The 19,081-nt window shown below is 33.6% G+C and overlaps 1 protein-coding gene across 1 annotated transcript; it reads right to left on the reverse strand.

Annotated features, from left to right (window-relative positions):
* Window positions 1-981: 981 nt before the first annotated feature.
* LOC139512139 (carboxylesterase 4A-like) lies at window positions 982-15,830 on the reverse strand. The gene is made up of 5 exons (XM_071299539.1): window positions 15,584-15,830; window positions 9,837-11,308; window positions 9,201-9,412; window positions 7,739-7,770; window positions 982-1,441 (listed from the first exon to the last, which is right to left on the reverse strand). The coding sequence occupies exons 2-5, from the start codon at window positions 11,282-11,284 to the stop codon at window positions 1,181-1,183; spliced, it is 1,953 nt and encodes a 650-aa protein (XP_071155640.1). The 5' UTR covers window positions 11,285-11,308; window positions 15,584-15,830; the 3' UTR covers window positions 982-1,180.
* Between the last annotated feature and the right edge of the window lie 3,251 nt (window positions 15,831-19,081).

Genomic DNA, 19,081 nt, shown 5'->3' on the forward strand with positions numbered 1-19,081 from the left:
GTACGCAGCCATGTATCACCATCATTGATGGCGATCCGATGGATACATCTGTTGTAGAGTTGTCACTGACTCAGACGTACTATTTTCTGTGACTGTATATTACATTAATTTGTAGGATCCTTTACTACAGATAATTTAGCTGATCTGTAACAATAACATCTTCATGCCTTATATATCATGTACTGTAGTACGCCGCTAGATTAAAACTGACGAGGAAAGGTAACACACGGCCAACGAAAGCTCTTTTTTTTGAGAGCCCAGGTGGTCGTGTGGTCTAGCGGGACGGCTGCAGTGCAGGCGATTTGGTGTCACGATATCACAGTAGCATGGGTTCGAATCCCGGCGAGGGAAGAACCAAAAATTTGCGAAAGATCTAACAATGTTAGATCTGTAAATTTGCTTACAGAGGAATGGTTTATCTGACAAAATAATGATTTATTGGATGTTTAACATCCGTCGGCAAATATTACATTCATGTCTAATGTATAAAATTGTAAATGGGCTAACACCTGATTACTTAGCAATACTAAATATTGATGATGTGCAACGCCATGCACAACTTACGATCTGTCTCTAATAATGATCTTTTTGTTCCAAGACCAAATACAATTTTTTATAAAAAATCTTTTCATTATTCTGCAACCAAAGTATGGAATAATTTACCACTCGAAATAAAGAAATGTCCTAATGTGGAATTATTCAAGAAACATAGTTATAATCATTTTCTTGAAAATTATATGCAAGTCAACTAATTTGTTTTCCTCTAACAAAACTATATCAAATATTGTCATTTATTACCCTTTGTATATTTCAATGATTGAATTGTGTATATACTAGTAATATATATTGTAAATTAATGTATGAATGTATGAATGTTAACTGTATGCATGTATTTTGTTTGAGGGCCTCAATGAAAATTAGACTATTTCTAATTGAGTTACCCTCTTTAAATAAAGAATTTATTATTATTATTATTATTATTATTATGTTCAGGACTACATGTAGATCACGTGTGTGTTAATGTATTATGAATATGAACTCTGTTTTATACTAGACTGATTATCGAGTCTAACTTTAACGTATTAGTCGGGAAAGATACCAAGCGAAACACACATTATTCCTGAAATGGTCCTTCAAGTACATATAATTAAAAAAGTTATTATTATTCAAATTACTAGTATCAAGCATCGATGTCAGCATGCTCACTCGTCCGTCTATTCAAACTAATACTTTCTTGTGTATGAAACACTTTACAATCAAATGAACCGGTTGTGTCGCGTTTCTTTTTTGTGTCTGTCAAAACAACACCCTTCTTTGGTTGTGCCTTCTTTTTCGTGTAAAATGTCTTCCCATTTACAAAACAGACAATACGAAACAATGTCAAAGTCACACAAATAAGAACCAAACATAACAAAACTAAGCTGAAAATCAGAGCTTCAAGCTGAAATAAACAAAATAAATTTGATAAAAACAAAGATGCAGCGACACAATTTCAAATATATAACTTGATGATGCTGCATATACATATGTGTCATTAACTGATGATAATAATAATCACAACATAATATTTTTCGAAAATTAAATGAAACAGATAGCAATCAACAATAACCAATGACAGTCTTACAACAAAAACTAGTAAAACGAACAAACACGAACCAATTAGGAACAACAGACGCTTGTTTCTTCTGGTTCAAAAACAAAGTTATCGTTCTTTGTTTTTCGTTGTCTAATATAGTCCCACGTGTAAACAGTGTAAACTTGCAATTTTTATTCTTACACTTTCCCCAATTCATTTCTTGGTATTTCATGAATGAAATATTAAGTAAAAGGATGAAACTACATGTATTTTAATTTAGGTGCTGAATCTTTATTAGTAGTGATTTTATGGCAAGCCGTTCTCGTCAAAACTATGTTTAAACCATTTTTCGAGAAATTTACACACTGAGAATTACAAAAAAACACACTGAGATTTAAAAACTTCAAAACACACACTGAGAATTAAAAATTACACACTGAGAATTAAAAATTACACACTGAGATTTCATAAAGACGCACTGAGATAACAAAAATGAAAAACACACACTGAGAATTGAAAATTACACACTGAGAATTGAAAATTACACACTGAGAATTGAAAATAACACACTGAGATTTCAAAAAGACACACTGAGAATAAATAAACTGAAAAACACACACTGAGAATTGTTAATTACACACTGAGATTTCAAAAATACACACTGAGATTAATATGCAAATTACTAATGAATATTCATGAGATGAATAATTCAACAGATTAATATCTTGATCTCAAAAACTCTTGTCATTATAGTGAAATGCGATTCTTTCAACCAATAAACATTCGTAATAAATTCATGACTTAACATCGCTCATATTCACAAGTTTGTTGCCTATAATTCATATCATTACTACCAGTGTATCGGGACTTAAAACCGTTTTAGCATGGGTCCCTTTTAAAAAGTCTTCCAACTGTTAACCTGATTTCGCAAGTTAATCTTTTATATTTTTGTTACGTTTATATGCTATTATAGACACTTGAGTAAAAACTTCACTGCATTATTTGTTTTTCAGTGCAAATTGTTCCAAGTTTTCTTATAATTTTAATATAAAGTTTTTTACCATTTGGTATAAATATTTTGTAATAAGAATAAGCGGGTATTTTTTTTTGTCCTTTTTTTTTTATGAATAATTTGGAACCAAATCGAAGGACTAACGAGTTCTGTCCCCTAGTTGCTTTAAGCTTGTAATAGATTCAGATTAAGTATGCTAATTAGATATGTGCGCATAAAAAGTGCGCACAAATCTCAGTGTGTCATTTTAAATTCTCAGTGTGTAATTTCAAATTCTCAGTGTGTGTTTTCAATTTATTTATTCTCAGTGTGTCTTTTTGAAATCTCAGTGTGTTATTTTCAATTCTCAGTGTGTAATTTTCAGTTCTCAGTGTGTGTTTTTCATTTTTGTTATCTCAGTGCGTCTTTATGAAATCTCAGTGTGTAATTTTTAATTCTCAGTGTGTAATTTTTAATTCTCAGTGTGTGTTTTGAAGTTTTTAAATCTCAGTGTGTTTTTTTGTAATTCTCAGTGTGCAAATTTCTCGAAAAATGGTTTAAACATAGTTTTGACGAGAACGGCTTGCCATATGATTTGGTCTAGTTAAAAAGGTAAAAAAAAACATAGTATGTCTGAAACTGTAAAACTGATTTTTTGACCCCCTTTTCCATATTTTGAGTTAGAATTGGTATACTTTTCTATAATCTTAATATTATTTGTTCCAATTTTAGTTTACTACACTGTAGAGATAGAGTAGGTGTGATATTTTTGATTTGAATTTAATGTCTAAAACAATTGCACTACGAAATATCTGTGTTCTTGCGCGTTCTGATTAAGAGTGTTCGACTTCAATCTTAATTTACTATGATTGTCAGTTTCCTATGGTAGTACCGACAGTCGATGGTTCTATCCGGGCACTTCAGTTCTCTCGGGCGCATTTCATTTGCGCCAATTTTAAAAAAATCAAACCTTTCATTTGCGCCACAAGGTTATATATCATTTGCGCCAACAAAAAAAAACCTTCATTTGCGCCATTTTACAGGTATGACAGGTAATATAACGGAAAAGTTAAATATTATTTACGATTTATTTTGTTTTTTGTTTGTACATAACTCCCCCTGGATATATGTGTGAGTTCATACTCATTTCTAATACAAAACTGAGAGTCACTAAGGTTATAATTATATATATAGTGTTCACATGACCAGTCCAGTGTGAGGTGTCAAGATGGACATAGTCAAATCTGAGACAAACAGAGGAAAGAATTCTGTGATATTTGATGACCACATATATAGGTTATCAAATGTTTTAAAAAATGGAGACAAATCCTTCAGGTGTACCAAAAAAACCTGTAAAGCCAGGATTACGACTGATGCGGACAGCAAAACAATTATAAAAACTTTAAACGAGCACAACCATGGAGTAAACCAGCAGAAAGTAGAATCTCAACAACTCAGAGTCCCAGTTCGGAAAGCATCTGGTGATATAACTGCAAGACCTTCAAAGATAATACGCACAGAACTACAAGGTAATTTTGTTGTCACCTATAGTTATCTCATTGACATTACTACCACATCTTCTTTTGTTAAATTCATTTTAATTGAAAAAAGAAAATAAGAGCAGAAAAGTTAAATGATTCCATTGTCTTCCAATTTGCCATGTGATTATGGACTTTCTAAGTTCCTTGTATGTTACTTTGTATTCTATGGATAAATATTTTTAACACCATTGTTTTTCTTCTTCAGGAATGGATGAAAAATTTGCTGATTATGTTTTGGAAACTTATATAAGCCCGGAATCTAGATATCCACCGTCATTTTGGGCTGCTACACCCACTGCTAATTTTAAACGAACCAACAATGGACCGGAGTCATTCCATGCACATTTTAATGAACAATTTTATTCAAAACATCCAAACATACCCCCTTTTTTTAATTCAGTAATGAAGATAGTTGATATTCGAATACAACATTTTAAAAAACATTTTACCCTCAACAAAAACTATAAAAACCCTATTTCGCGTATCAAAAATAAACTAACAGAACTAGCCAAGGAATTTGTTTTTGTCCCGGCTGATAAAGCTGCTAATAATATCATTATTGTTTGACGTAAATTTTATATAGAGGTTCTGCAAAAGGAAATCACGAATTCACCAACATTCCAACTGACTTCATTTTCAGAAAACGACATCTGTAACAAACATAAACTTTTAGCTACTTCTTTACAAGCAGAACCAAACACAATGAAAGTCCCAACTATGTACTGGCTTCCGAAGCTGCACAAAAAACCTTACAAATATAGATTTATTTCATCTTCTAGCCATTGTTCAACTACTAAATTGTCTGTTTTACTTACTAGTACACTTGGTACAATAAAAAACCTGATAATAAATTGTTCAAATAAGGCCTTTGAAAATAGTGGAATTAATTACTTTTGGAGTGTCAAAAACTCGTTGGAAGTACTTGATAAATTGCATGCATATATTGGTGATTATGAATCTGTTCAAAGTTTTGATTTTTCTACCCTATATACCACTTTGCCTCATATTCTTATTAAGAAAAAATTCACATCCCTAATTAACTGGGCATTTAAAAAGTCGGAATGCGAGTACATATGTTCAAACTCTTTTAGATCATTTTTTAGTAGCAATAAACAAAAGAACTATGTCAATTGGACATGCTTTGATACTATTTATGCACTTGAATTTTTACTTGATAACATTTTTGTTCGCTTTGGAGATTCCGTATATCGTCAAGTTATTGGAATTCCAATGGGGACTAACTGTGCACCACTTATTGCGGACCTGTTTTTGTATTGTTATGAGTTACAATTTATGACTAAAATTAGCAAAGACCCATCAAAACAACATTTGATACAAAAATTTAACAATACTTTTAGATATTTGGATGATATATTGGCTCTAAATAATGACGACTTCAGTATGTATACTAAAGAAATTTATCCTGTAGAACTTACTTTAAATAAAGCTAATGATAACAATGACCACTGCCCTTTCCTCGATCTTGATATCTATATCATAAACGGGAAGCTTAATACAAAAATTTATGATAAAAGAGATGATTTTTCATTTCCTATTGTTAATTATCCATTTTTAGATGGTGACGTTCCCTTGTCACCATCTTATGGTGTTTATATATCTCAACTTGTACGATTCGCTCGTGTATGTAACAATGTATTAGATTTTAGCGAGAGAAATTTATGTATTACTGAAAAATTATTACACCAGGGTTTTCGATATCACAAACTGGTCAAAACATTTACTAAGTTTTATCACCGGTATAAGGAAATAATTCGTAAATATAACTCAACATGCAGACATCTTATACGTTCAGGTATTTCACATCCAAAATTTTATGGAAATATTCTTTATAAAGCACAAAAATGTCAGTATTCTCCTCAGAAACTAACAAAACCTTTAAATAGACTTATTAAAAGGGGATATAGTTACGATACTGTTGTCAGGTCATTAAAGATTGCATATTTTGGCTTTAACATTGATTCACTGATAGGGTCTTTGCATCGGAACTAAACACATTTATTTCTTAAAACAAACAGTTGTTGGCATGACACGGGTTATGTTCTTCTCATATATTTTATGATAGTATGATACTAAACCCCTAACGGGAGGGATTGTACCTGATATTCATATGATGAAGACATAATCTTTCAATCAGTTTAATTGAGGTCTGGAGCTGGCATGTCAGTTAACTGCTAGTAGTCTGTTGTTATTTATGTATTATTGTCATTTTATTTATTTTCTTTTGTTACATCTTTTGACATCAGACTCGGACTTCTCTTGAACTGAATTTTAATGTGCGTATTGTTTTTCTTTTACTTTTCTACATTGGCTAGAGGTATAGGGGGAGGGTTGAGATCTCATAAACATGTTTAACCCCGCCGCAATTTTGCGCCTGTCCCAAGTCAGGAGCCTCTGGCCTTTGTTAGTCTTGTATGATTTTAAATTTTAGTTTCTTGTGTATAATTCGGAGTTTAGTATGACGTCCATTATCACTGTACTATTATGCATATTTTAGGGGCCAGCTGAAGGACACCTACGGGTGCGGGAATTCTCGCTACATTGAAGACCCATTGGTTGCCTTCGGCTGTTGTTTGCTCTATGGTCGGGTGGTTGTCGCTTTGACATATTCACCATTTCCTTTCTCAATTTTATGTTTATTTATGTTGACGTTGTAAAGAAGATTCAGGCTACAACATACATCAAAATCCGATCTATGGACACACCGGCTGCAGTTCGACGATGGGAGAAAGAGAAAACTGACTATCTTATGGAGAAACATGGCATGTACCTAAGAGAGGAAATTTCAAGGCATGACTACATCAAGACCGTTGCATATAAATTTTGTGCCAGAACAGACTTGTAACTTTACTATAGTGCTAACAAATGTCTCAGTAATGTACTCCAGTGTATAGTGCTTTCTTTTCTGTTTTTATCAAGGTTTTAACATTACTTTCATGATTTTACCAAGGTTTTATTCAGGTTTTAACATTACTTGTATGATTTTATCGAGGTTTTAGCATTACTTGTATGATTTTATCGAGGTTTTAGCATAACTTGTATGATGTTTTATACTATTATCGAGGTTTTAGCACAACTTGTATGATGTTGTATAATCTTATTACCTGTATTTCTGAGGAGTATGTTTCTTCATTATTTAAAGACTTTTTGAAAAATGTTATGTTTTATACTATTATTAACTGTATTTACCTGTACTTACCTGTAATATTGGCGCAAATGAAAGATTTAGTTTTTGGCGCAATTGAAATATGGTTTGTGGCGCAAATGAAAGATTTTTTTGGCGCAAATGAAATGCCAATTGGCGCAAATGAAAAGCACCGGTTCTCTCGACCAATAAAAAACATGAGCGCCACGAAATAGCATACATAAAACTTAAAGTAGCGTTAAACACAGATCAATCAATCAATCACTCTTCATATCATGGGAGATAAAAGGAATCATTTGTGATCTTCATTTTGATGGTGAACTTTCAATAAATAGTCTTTGTACCATTTGTAACGGTTCAAATATTTACATTGAAAGTAAATGAACATAATTTATTATGTATTATACATATATGATCGCACTTTTGAATGTTTAAATACTCTTTTCTTAAACGATTTAACAGTTTACCTGTTGCTCTGTTAATCCCCAAGACATTCCAACTGTAAAAAAAAAAAACTTTTTACTTACAAAATAATTTTTATAACTAAAAATAACATGTAAATTCAGATCATTATCAAAAAAGTTTTAAGAAGCGAATGAAAGAAAGAATCTTTATTGCTTTAGCAACAAGCTTGCTGTAGCAAAATAACACGATTAACATAAAAAAACAGCATACATGACAAATATGACAGAAATGCAGAGAACAATTAAATAATGCAGAACTAACTTATAATATAAACACAAAAGTCATACATGTGGACAACATATTAACTGATAATTTGCTATCTTAATTATCATGCAGCCTTTAGATACAATCTAGCTACACCGTTTCTTGTTAAGCTTTTTGACCTACATGTACATGTAGCTTGTAACAAATTATCTTTCGGTCACGATCTAAGTGATCTAAATGCAGGACAAATTAACACAAAATGGTATGCATCTTCAATATCATACATTTTTCAACAACTACAAAAACAATTGTTTGAAGTAACATTGTCAAAGCTACCAGTTTCTAAATATAATTTCAAGCTTCCACTACGTAGCTCGGTGAGTAATTTGGTATTAAAATCATATTTGAAATAATTCTCTATACAAAAATCTAACTTGTAACATTTATACCTAGATAGTTTTTCACAAGCATTAATATTAGCATACCACCTTTGATAATTGATCCGAGAAGTAAACAAATAAGAAAACAAATTAAAAGATGCATATGAAAATTTGATTTAAAAAAGACATAGGGCGTACTTTTAGCAACTTCGTACTGAAGCTTAATAAAATCAAAATAGTGATGTGTTATATTTGAATTTAATTTTTTTACAACACAAGATCAATCTCTTTGTCCTGCTTTTCCAAAACGAGAAAGAAATAAACATTTGTACCATGATTCACATCTGGTTACGATATACATTTTAATTTTCTTGAAACTTAAGTTTTATTGACCCTTTGAACACTGAGCACTACGGATTGATAAAATATATATTAATACGATGAAACAGAAAATAATATAACAATGGCCAAATTTGATCATTTTTTACCATCAACTACAGTACTGGTAAATCAGTTTACTGTTGACCGTCGCCATTTTTATTATTAATATTAAAATGCTAGCGTTTATCTAATTGAGTATTGCAGGGTATATCATCGATTTTTGTGCTCTTCTTATCAGTAGTTTTGTGTCGTCATGAATGATATCAAAATGTAACATTTTTAATTTTTATTACAAATTTGGTACTTTGATTTAAATTGACAATCAGAATAAATCTGATATGAACGTTATAATTGATTATCTTCAAAATTGCAGCAATGGTTCAATGGCATTTCATGGTTTTGTTTTAGAATAATGAGAAACTATGTCAAACATCTTTTAAATCTGTTTAGAAAAAACATAGAGTCTGAGAGAACATAAGTCTATCTTCCGAGAACTTACCCGATTGCTGTATGACTTTGACATCAGGATCCGTTGAAAATAAAGTTGCAACATCTACGTCCGGTAATGTCTTCAACCAAAGACGTTCTATTCTTTCAGCAGGCCAGTCAGAACTGGCTCCAGTGTAAAACATTTCATCCGTTATTTGTAAATAATTTTTGCTTGTAGTAGTATACGGCCTCCAAACGACTGTCGGATTTACTGTTGGGTAACTGGGGAAAATAACGAAAAAACATTATTGAATACATGCTCATTACATTAGCAGAACAAGTTCTGTTGTGTACCTTTGTATTGTGTTACAGTTTTGCCTAATGTTAATTTTATGACTATTTTATATATCTTCAAATTTTAAATAAAATTAATAACAAGCTTTGGTAATTCTCAATAACTCCGCTTAATGATTCGAGCGTTGAATAGTGATAGATCGTTGCGGACGGACCAGCGATAACTCTGGTGTGTTTTTGTTTGTATCTAATAAAGTTGAACAGTTTCTTAAAGTAAAATGTAGGCAGATTGTACGAGTACAGTCCGATTGAATGGGTATATTTTTTTAAAGTACGCATACGGTCCAAATACCGTCATTTGTTCTGGAACAGCTATATTATAAGTAATAAAACATAAATAAATACAACTTACCCATGATACAAGAAAGTTCGTACTACTTGAGTTATTCCAGCTGAAATTGCTACTGGAAGTTGACACGACGCTGTGTTTTGGTTGGTTAATATACAAGCTATATTGGTGGTTTGCATACTCATTGAACTTTCAGAAAAAGACGTTCCGTCAACATCGAAATTCACAAAATTTAGAAATGTCAATCCAGTTCGACTGTGATGATTAGCCAATGATATTATAGCTGACGTCATTAGGTCGTTAATTAACACTCTTACTGCTTTACAGAAGTTAAATAAACGGTTCGAAAATTGTGGAAAATAATATGATTGTAATACGTTCTCTAATAGATGATTATTATGTCTATATCTCTCTTTTGAAACATGAGAGACAACATTATTGAAGATTTCTTTACATGATGTGTCATTTTCAGTTCTGTTTGTCAACATTGGAATCAACAAATCTGACTTAAAAGCTAAATAATCACAATGCAAGAAGCTTGTAACGATATGGGAGTCAATACTTATCACATCACCGTCGTATACAGGTCGAAAGGGGTGCCACAAATGTTCGGTTAATTCATGTGATAAGTTGTACAGATTTTCTATTCCAGCACTTCTCAAGCATACCCAAACTATGTGTTCAACGGGTAAATTATTGGTTGATTTGACACTCCCGCAAAGGTTTTCTAGTCTTGTACGATGGTTTTCGAAATTAAAATTATATCCAGCAATGGGATTTAGATACGACTCTCCGTCATACGAAATAGCTCTGTTAAAAAAATATCTACTACGAGGGCTCATCAAATGTACTGATGCCATGATTTGGTCTGCAACAAGTAATATATTATCCGGATTCCCACTGAAATCTTTGATGTTATTTTTTATCCACTTTAAAGCAGCTATTTGATCTAAAATTCCTAAGTTTTCTTTAATATGTCCTCTCATTGAATAAAATCCGAATATTCCCAAGCGATAGTTCATCGTGACAATTACTGCATCAAGTGTTTTTGCAAGTTCAACGCCATTTATGTAATTGCCCGATCCAGAAATAAAATTCCCCGAGTGAATCATAACAATTACGGGAATATTCCGGTTTTCCTTTAAGAAAAGCATTGGCTTAAAAATATTAAGTGTCAAGCAATCTTCGTCTCCGATGAAAGTTTTGTTATCTATTGTAGAACTCTGAATACATACAGAACCATAACCAGACGCAATAAATACATCTTTCCATGGCAACACAGGTTCAGGAGGTTCAAACCTTTGACCTCCTGTTGGAGGCTTAGCATACGGAATGCCACTAAAGACAGCTACTTCAGAACTTCCTGATAAAACCTTGATTCCTTGCAATGGTCCGATATCCGATTTAACTACAACTTTAGAAGTCCTACCAGCATCTACCATGCAGTAGAAAACATGGATACAGCCATAAATATAAAGCAACCAGTCCATTTTTCTAATTAATTCAATCATTTTACAAGTTGTGCATGTTCTTTACTGAAATAAAAATTAAGAATTATATGTTATAAGATCAGATTACAACAATGTTTAACGAGAAATTTTCTACTTCATAGATTTTGACATGTTTTTGGAAGGTTTAAAACAACCTTTAATGTTAAGAAATACATGAACACATAAATACTCCTTTTTCCTCGAGAAGACTAAATATGATCTACAGATCTGTAATATTAGGGAAAGTGTTTACATTTAAACATCAAAGAAACAGCAAATCAAGTTTTTGACATCTCTTTACTGATCATGTCTGTACCTTTTTACATGGGAAAGGGAAGTACTGACATTAAACCGAATCAGAATACGGGAAGAACGTTTAGGAAATCATTTTCTTATCCAAACAATTGAACCGATATCTCCAACTTCATAATGAAAAACGAAGAAAGCGCACGACACTGCCCGCGCCATCTTGATGACACACAGTAATGCTGATTCAATTTGATATTTGAAAAAGTGACACACCAAACAAATAAAGACATTGTTGCATACAACTTCCCAGTTTGATTTCGAAGTCAAGTGAAGAGATGTTTCCCGTACTTACTCAATCTTGTATTTGCATGCCTATGATGGCATACGAGTTTTTAAGAGAACGACCGTTTTACTTCAAGGGGCGGGGGATGGTTTTTCCACAAAAAAAAAAAATTCTGATCCCCAATTTGATGAAAAAATATTCTGGTCAAGCAGATCGCAATTTTTATCTGAATTCACATTTTCCCCATACTTTAAAGTGTTAAATTTTGAAAAAGAAAAAAATAATTTGATAGATGCATTGAAAAACTGTTAAAAGAAAATCTGACTAAGAAAAAAAAACGTAGTTTTGGACAGTTACTTTCGTAGTGAACTAAAAATTTTTTTATCAAAAATCGACACAAATCTTAATCGAATTTCATAGACGCAATTACAAATATACAATTTGTCTCTTAATAAACAAAAAATCGAAATATTAATATGCTTTAGAAGCAGGTAGAAATGTGTATACCATTAAGGGAGCTACCATTTGATTTTTATGGGGGGGGGGGGGCTAGAATGAAATTGAAAAAAATAGGCAGGACAGGAGTTTTGAGTTAAAAAAAAGGCAGGATGAGCAACTTGGTAAAAAAAAAAAGGCAGGATGACAATTTGTGTAAAAAAAGTCAGGATAACTAGAAAAAAAAAGGCAGGACCGAATAGAGTAAAAACTAAAAAGGCAGGACAGAGATTACAACTAAAAAAAAAGCAGGACAAAATTTTTCATCCTAGACCACCACCCCCCCCCCCCCCTCCCCCCCTAAAAATCAAATGGTAGCTCCCTAATACAAGTTGACTGCGTAAATAGCATGGTTGCAGTATAAAAGTGTGCAAGAATATGTTAAACAATTCTTGTATCTATGACATACCAATATTTCTACATTATTGCTATCTTTAATATTCTGTTTGATAATTCGTAAACAACACGAACATAAATTTTGTCTTTATCCAAATACGTAAACATCAAAATACAACAAATAACACCTTGACTGGTTATTTTCCATATGAAGGGGAACTGGAATGATCAACAATTATCGTTAACAAATTGTCATCTCATAAACATGACGTCTGTTGTCAATTTCTTTTGATACAAGTTGTTCGTTATTTTTTATCATTCTTGTTATTCAATAAGTCTTCTTTTCACCTACACAAAAGCTAATTGCTTAAGAGTCCCGTTTGTGTATGAATGACCGAAGGGCTAACAAACATTTATTAGAAGATTCAATACACATACATGTACGTATGAAGAAGATGTCAAATACATGTACATAATGGTGATACAATTAAATGTGTACTGTAGACAGTCGAATCTGTAGTGTAATGAATGATCATTCAGGAGAGTGCGACATTGCTGTTGGTTAATCAAAAGAACGTATCATAATGAAACATACATACAATGTAATTATAACAGTTTTTATTGCAACCAAGAATTCAAGCGTTTCGGGTTTTTTTTCAATGTATTATTTTAAAGAAGGAATAAAAATGAGAAGCTTTTTTTACTCTCAGATTTCTTTTAATAATTTAAAAGTGAAAAAATGAACAGATTGAAGTTTCATTGATCTATTATATAAAAAATAGTATGATTGCCAATGAGACAACTCTCCACAGGAGACTAAAATGACACAGTAATTAACAAGTTACTATAGGTTATCGTACGGCCTTCATCAATGAGCAAAGCTAATACCGCATAGTAAGCTATAAAAGGCCCGAAAATATAAAATGTAAAACAATTCAAACATGAAAACTAACGACCTAATTTATATACAAAACATAAACGAAAAACAAATATGTAACACATCAACATACGACGACAACCTTATTGACTTGGGACAGACACATACATACAGAATGTGGCAGTGTTAAACATGTAAGCGGGACCCCCCTCCCCACGAACTATACAAATCAGTTGAAAAAGGCTTAACTCGTCAGACGGAAACAAATAGAAATACATCTAGCACAGGGTGGACGTGGTCATAAAGCAATTTGTCAGCATTCGGACTGTTACACCCCATTTTGTTTTATTGATCTGAACTTTCCATTGTTCCTAAAGGGATACGAACACAGGAGCTGAGATTGAAACCATTTTCACATAACCTACATGTAGTTAAGCTTCCTTCCTTTAAACCTCTAATTTTACCAACGTTTTCTCCTATTTTTCTCTGCGCTGTGTACAATCCGCCACAGTAATTCACATGTACATGTACATACATAAAAACCCATAAGTCTCTCTCGAAAACAGTCTAGTTTCTTAATCATTTCACATGTCATCGATAAGTTGCCTTTACTTGTATAAGATAGGCAAAAACAATAAACCAAATGTGAATTCAAACTTATAAGTCGAAAAGAAAGTGACAACACCATGGCAAAAAAAGAAAAAAGACAAAAAGACAAACAACTGTATACTAAGTACAAAACAGAACATAAAAACTAATGTCTGAGGAACATGAACTTCAAAAACAGGTTGTGTGATCTCAGATGATCCCTATTCTGCACCCGTTATATTGCTATTATATATAGTTAAACGTTATAAACTGTCATTTCCCCCCTAGCAAGTAACTCAACTATGAAAAGTTTACATTCTGTTTAAAAAGAAATTAACGCTTAAAGTTTAAAATTTTCTTTGATATTCAAGACAAAAAACTCTATCATGTCTATATTCATTCCCTTGTCCAGGTGATATACATTTCTTGTCTATAATACATTTGAATTAAGCACATTTGTATGCGCCATTTATGGGCATTATGTTTTCTGGTCCGTCCGTCCGTTCGTCCCGCTTCAGGTTAAAGTTTTTGGTCGAGGTAGTTTTTGATGAAGATAAAGTCCAATCAACTTAGTACACATGTTCCCTACGATATGATCTTTCTAATTTTAATGCCAAATTAGAGGTTTTCCCCAATTTTCACGGTCCACTGAACATAGAAAATGATAAGGCGGGCGGATGGCATCCATGTACTGGGGACACATTCTTGTTTCTAGAGGTTATTGGTGTGTACACTGATGATATCATGATCGATGTAAATACCTCATTTCAATATACTTGTCTTAGAAAAAAAAAAATTTGGATGTAATGATACTATAGTAAATACAGCTACAAATATAAGCCATTTGACAGTTTCAAATACAAAAAACATTTTCGTATCATTCAAATATGAAAAAGTACAAGATAATTTATTGCTGTAGATCTTGAACACTTCAATGTCAATCAGCTGTCTCGTAGTCCCGGGGGGGGGGGGGGGGTACTGACTATCTTTTAGGGTATAACTGTGCCGACAGCAAATCTAGGCTGTATCTCTAACAGTTAAAAAAAAAGCGACCCTGTTCTATCCAGCAGGACATGAAAAAGGGACCCTGATCTAACCAGCAGGTCATGAAAAAAGGGACCCTGTTTTGCGGCACATTCATACCACTAAAAATATAGGAAGTAACCCCCCCCCCCCCCCCCCCCCCCCCTTCCGGCCTCGTAGTGTTCTTTGTTTTTAAATTCTTGAAAGATTGAAGATTTAATTCATATAAACCTCAGACACATGTACAAGTGTACAAGAGGACATTATAATTACAAATATAAGATGTACATACCGAGACAGGAAACGAAAATATATAAAAGTGTGGTGTGAAATTAACCGTACGGCTTCATTAAAACTTTAAACATTAAGTCATTTAAAAATAAAACTGTGCAATTCATGCGATGCATAAAACGTTTTCAACACGATTTTCTGGTGGAACCTAGATGAGATAGTTAATCATTATCCTTACCTGCAGTCATCAAAACGTCATTTCACTCGGCTAATTAACTATCCAACAAATAAGATTTCAAAAATGACACATTGTGTCTCCTTTTCCTGCAGAAGGTGATAGTAACATGTACTGGTTTTTGTGTCTCATCCATTAAGATCTTTAGTCTTACAAATATATATCTATATAATTATGTTTATAATATCAAAAGATGTTAGTTTCTAAAGGTTCATGGTCCTTAATGTGCATTACTGAGGTGATGATAGCCTCTAGCTAAATATTTGTCACTACAAGTGTCACACACTTACTTCATAAAGAGATGACATACAATTAAAGACAATGTCAATCATGCTATGGAAATGTACATTATTTTGATAAATATGTTATGATCATGAATACACGAAAAACAATTATACAGTATGACTTTGTTCATGGAGGTGGACACTAATTAAGGGTAAAATCAGAAAATCGAACAAAACAAAAGTTTCAAAATTGCATGGAGCGGTAAGGCTTATTTTGGTAACTGTAATTTCTTAAAGCTAGGTTCACACTGCCGATCAGACCAACTCGATCGATCTGGATCAAGACAGATTAAGCGATCGGGATGCTGGTCTGACTCAATCGACAAGAATGATCGGGGTGGTCAACCTTGGTCGTCATCGATCTGACTTTCTACCCGAGAGTTTTTGACATGTCAAAAACATTCGAGTAAGGATCGAAAAGCAAGTCACTCGAGGAGAGATCGCCTGAGAATTCTTCAGGTAACGGTCAAGTTGATCGGGAAAGTATCGTGTAGGGATCGAGTTTGGTCGGATCACAAATATTTTACCGATCAGTACTCGATCATCTCGACCTATGCTCGACTAATATCCGATCATTATCCGAGCAACGCCAACCTGTTTGATATGTGGTCCAGATTAACTCGACCAATGCCCGAACGCTTCATGAATACTGCGACTTCTATATTTTTCTTCACCCAGACCAACTCGACCAATACCCGATCTCTACGCAACCACCTTCGACCACTCTTCGATCTCTACTCGGCTATACACGAGTACACATGACTGCTACACGGGTCTATACAAGTGTGTGCAGATCTGATTAAATCTCATAGTTTTTCTTCCGCAAATAAAATAGTGTTACTATTTATTTTTAAATGTTATTAACAGTACACAAAATACTAAATGTACAATACGTGTCTGTACTTTTGCAAGGACGGATAAAATTTTAAAAGAGAGACAAAAATTAAAAATACCAAAGAAAAATCAAATCAAAAGTCGAAACCCTACCGACACAGCCATAGCTAAAAACGAAACCCGACGAGAAGACAAACAGCAATTCACATAAAACAACTTAAAAACTTAACCAACATGAAACCCAACAAAACCTGGGATGATCTCAGGTGTTTTGGAAGAGAAGCAGATTCCGCATTTTGGCACCAGAGTATTTTTCATATATGAAAGTAATTGTGCAATAAAATTCATTATTTATTTAGACAGCTGATGACTAATTTAGCCTTCAAAGTTAGTTGTTAAGAACATCAAAATTATATTTTACCTGTTTTAAAGAGCTATTTTTTGTTTGACTGTCCTTATCCGCAAGTCTAGAAATTTTTTGAAGTGACACATCTCATTTAGTGGAGTTATTTTAAAGAAAAGATTGATAAAATTCCCATAACATATCAGCGTCCTACTTCACTCTTAGGAAGTTTTTATAAACCATTGGGGTCCTCTTTGTTGCGCTCCTGCAAGTACATGTATCTAGTACTTTTGATTTTGCCATTTGTTTAGGGACTTTCCGTTTTGAATTTTCCTCGGAGTTCAGTATTTTTGTGATTTTACTTCATACTGCCCACACAGTGGTAAGCCGCATCGGCCACTGCCTCACCTAGATTTCTTGGCGCCCGTTGCTGTCTACGCCTTCTTGTTCGTCTTCTACGCTCACTCCCATCTTCTTCACAGCTATTAACCCGTCTCTCTGAGCTCTAACCATCTTGTCAACTAACCCAACTGCTTAATTTCCATGTAAATATTTTAAATTTATGATTTTACTGAGACCTTCTGTGAATTACTGAATCTAACCAAATAAACGGAGAATGTGTCAATGGGACACAGATAATAGCCCAGCTAAAATATAACATTATAAAGAGTCATTACCCATGGCCAAGAACGGTAAATCTGACGCCACCCAAAATCGCACTTGATCTGAGTTTGATGTTAATAAGCATGGTGTATACCTTTCATAAAATTTGGTTGAGGCAAAATAAAATTAGAGAACGTAACTCATCGTTGGGACGTACGTTCGTACTTACGAACAGACAAGGGTAACATTTAAAAGTTCCCTCTGATGCAGCGGGTCATATGAAATTGTACATACCCGACCAATTCCCGATGATACGATGATGTCGATCTGGTCTGGTCAAGATCAGGCTGAGATCGAGTATAATTGATTTGGTCTAGCTAGTCGCTTAAAGATCGAGTAGAGATCGTGAATTGGTCGGAATTGTCGAATATGTATTCAATTAGTGGTCGGGTTTGAGTCGTAATGGAGTCGCTAAGGAGTCGTGAATGGTCGAGTTAATGTCTTGTACAGTCGGATAGATGTCGGGTAGAAGTCGTATAAACAGGCCCGATTAAGAATTTAATTACGCTTGGTCGTGGAAATTTGGACAATCGGGATCATCGAGTTCATCTGATCGGCAGTGTGAACCTAGCTTTATACAGAATTCTATCCAGTAATAATACCCTGCTAATGCTAGGACCAACTCGATCAATCTCGATCAAGACAGGTTAAGCGATTGGGAGACTGGTCTGACTGAATTGACAAGAATGTTCGGGATGGTCGACCTTTATCGTCATCGATCTGACTTTCTACATTTCAAAAACGTTCGAGCAGGGATCAAAAAGCTAGTCACTCGAGAAGAGATCGAGAATTAGTCGAGAAGCGGTCGAATTGATCGGGAAAGGATCGTATAGAGATCGAGTTTTGTCGGAATACAAATATTTTACCGATCAGTACTCGATCTTGCTCGACTTATATCCGATGATTTCCCGATCAACCCCAACCTGTTCAATATGTTGACCAGATTAACTCGACCAATGCCCGATCGCTTCATGATCTATATTTGTCTATCCAAGACCAACTTGACCAATACCCGATCTCTACGCGACCACATTCGAACACTCTTCGTTCTCTACTCGACCATTCACGAGTACACATAACTGACTTCTACACGATTTTTTTAAAGAATTTCTTCCGCAAAAAAATATTGTTACTACTATAATATTTACTTTTAACTCCACACAAATTCCTCAATGTACATACGTGTCTGTACTTTTACAAGGATGGGTGAAATTTAAAAAAAGAGACAAAAGATACCAAAAGGAACAAACAAACTCAAAGGTTGAAAACCGACCGACGCAGCCATAGCCAAAAACGAAAACAGACAAGAAGAAAAAACAGCAGCTTACAAAGCACAACATAGAAAACTTAAGATTTAACAACATGAAACCCAACAAA

Source organism: Mytilus edulis, chromosome 2, assembly GCF_963676685.1.
Source record: "Mytilus edulis chromosome 2, xbMytEdul2.2, whole genome shotgun sequence".
Classification (NCBI taxonomy): Eukaryota; Metazoa; Mollusca; class Bivalvia; order Mytilida; family Mytilidae; genus Mytilus; species Mytilus edulis.

Excerpts from the sequence above, each read along its gene's own strand:
- LOC139512139 (XM_071299539.1), bottom strand. The coding sequence starts at position 11,284 with ATGATTGAATTAATTAGAAAAATGGACTGGTTGCTTTATATTTATGGC. Across the intron at positions 7,771-9,200 it reads CAAAGTCATACAGCAATCGG|TTGGAATGTCTTGGGGATTA; the intron begins GTAAGTTCTCGG and ends TTTTTTTTACAG. Across the intron at positions 1,442-7,738 it reads GGGGATTAACAGAGCAACAG|CTTGAAGCTCTGATTTTCAG; the intron begins GTAAACTGTTAA and ends TGTTTATTTCAG.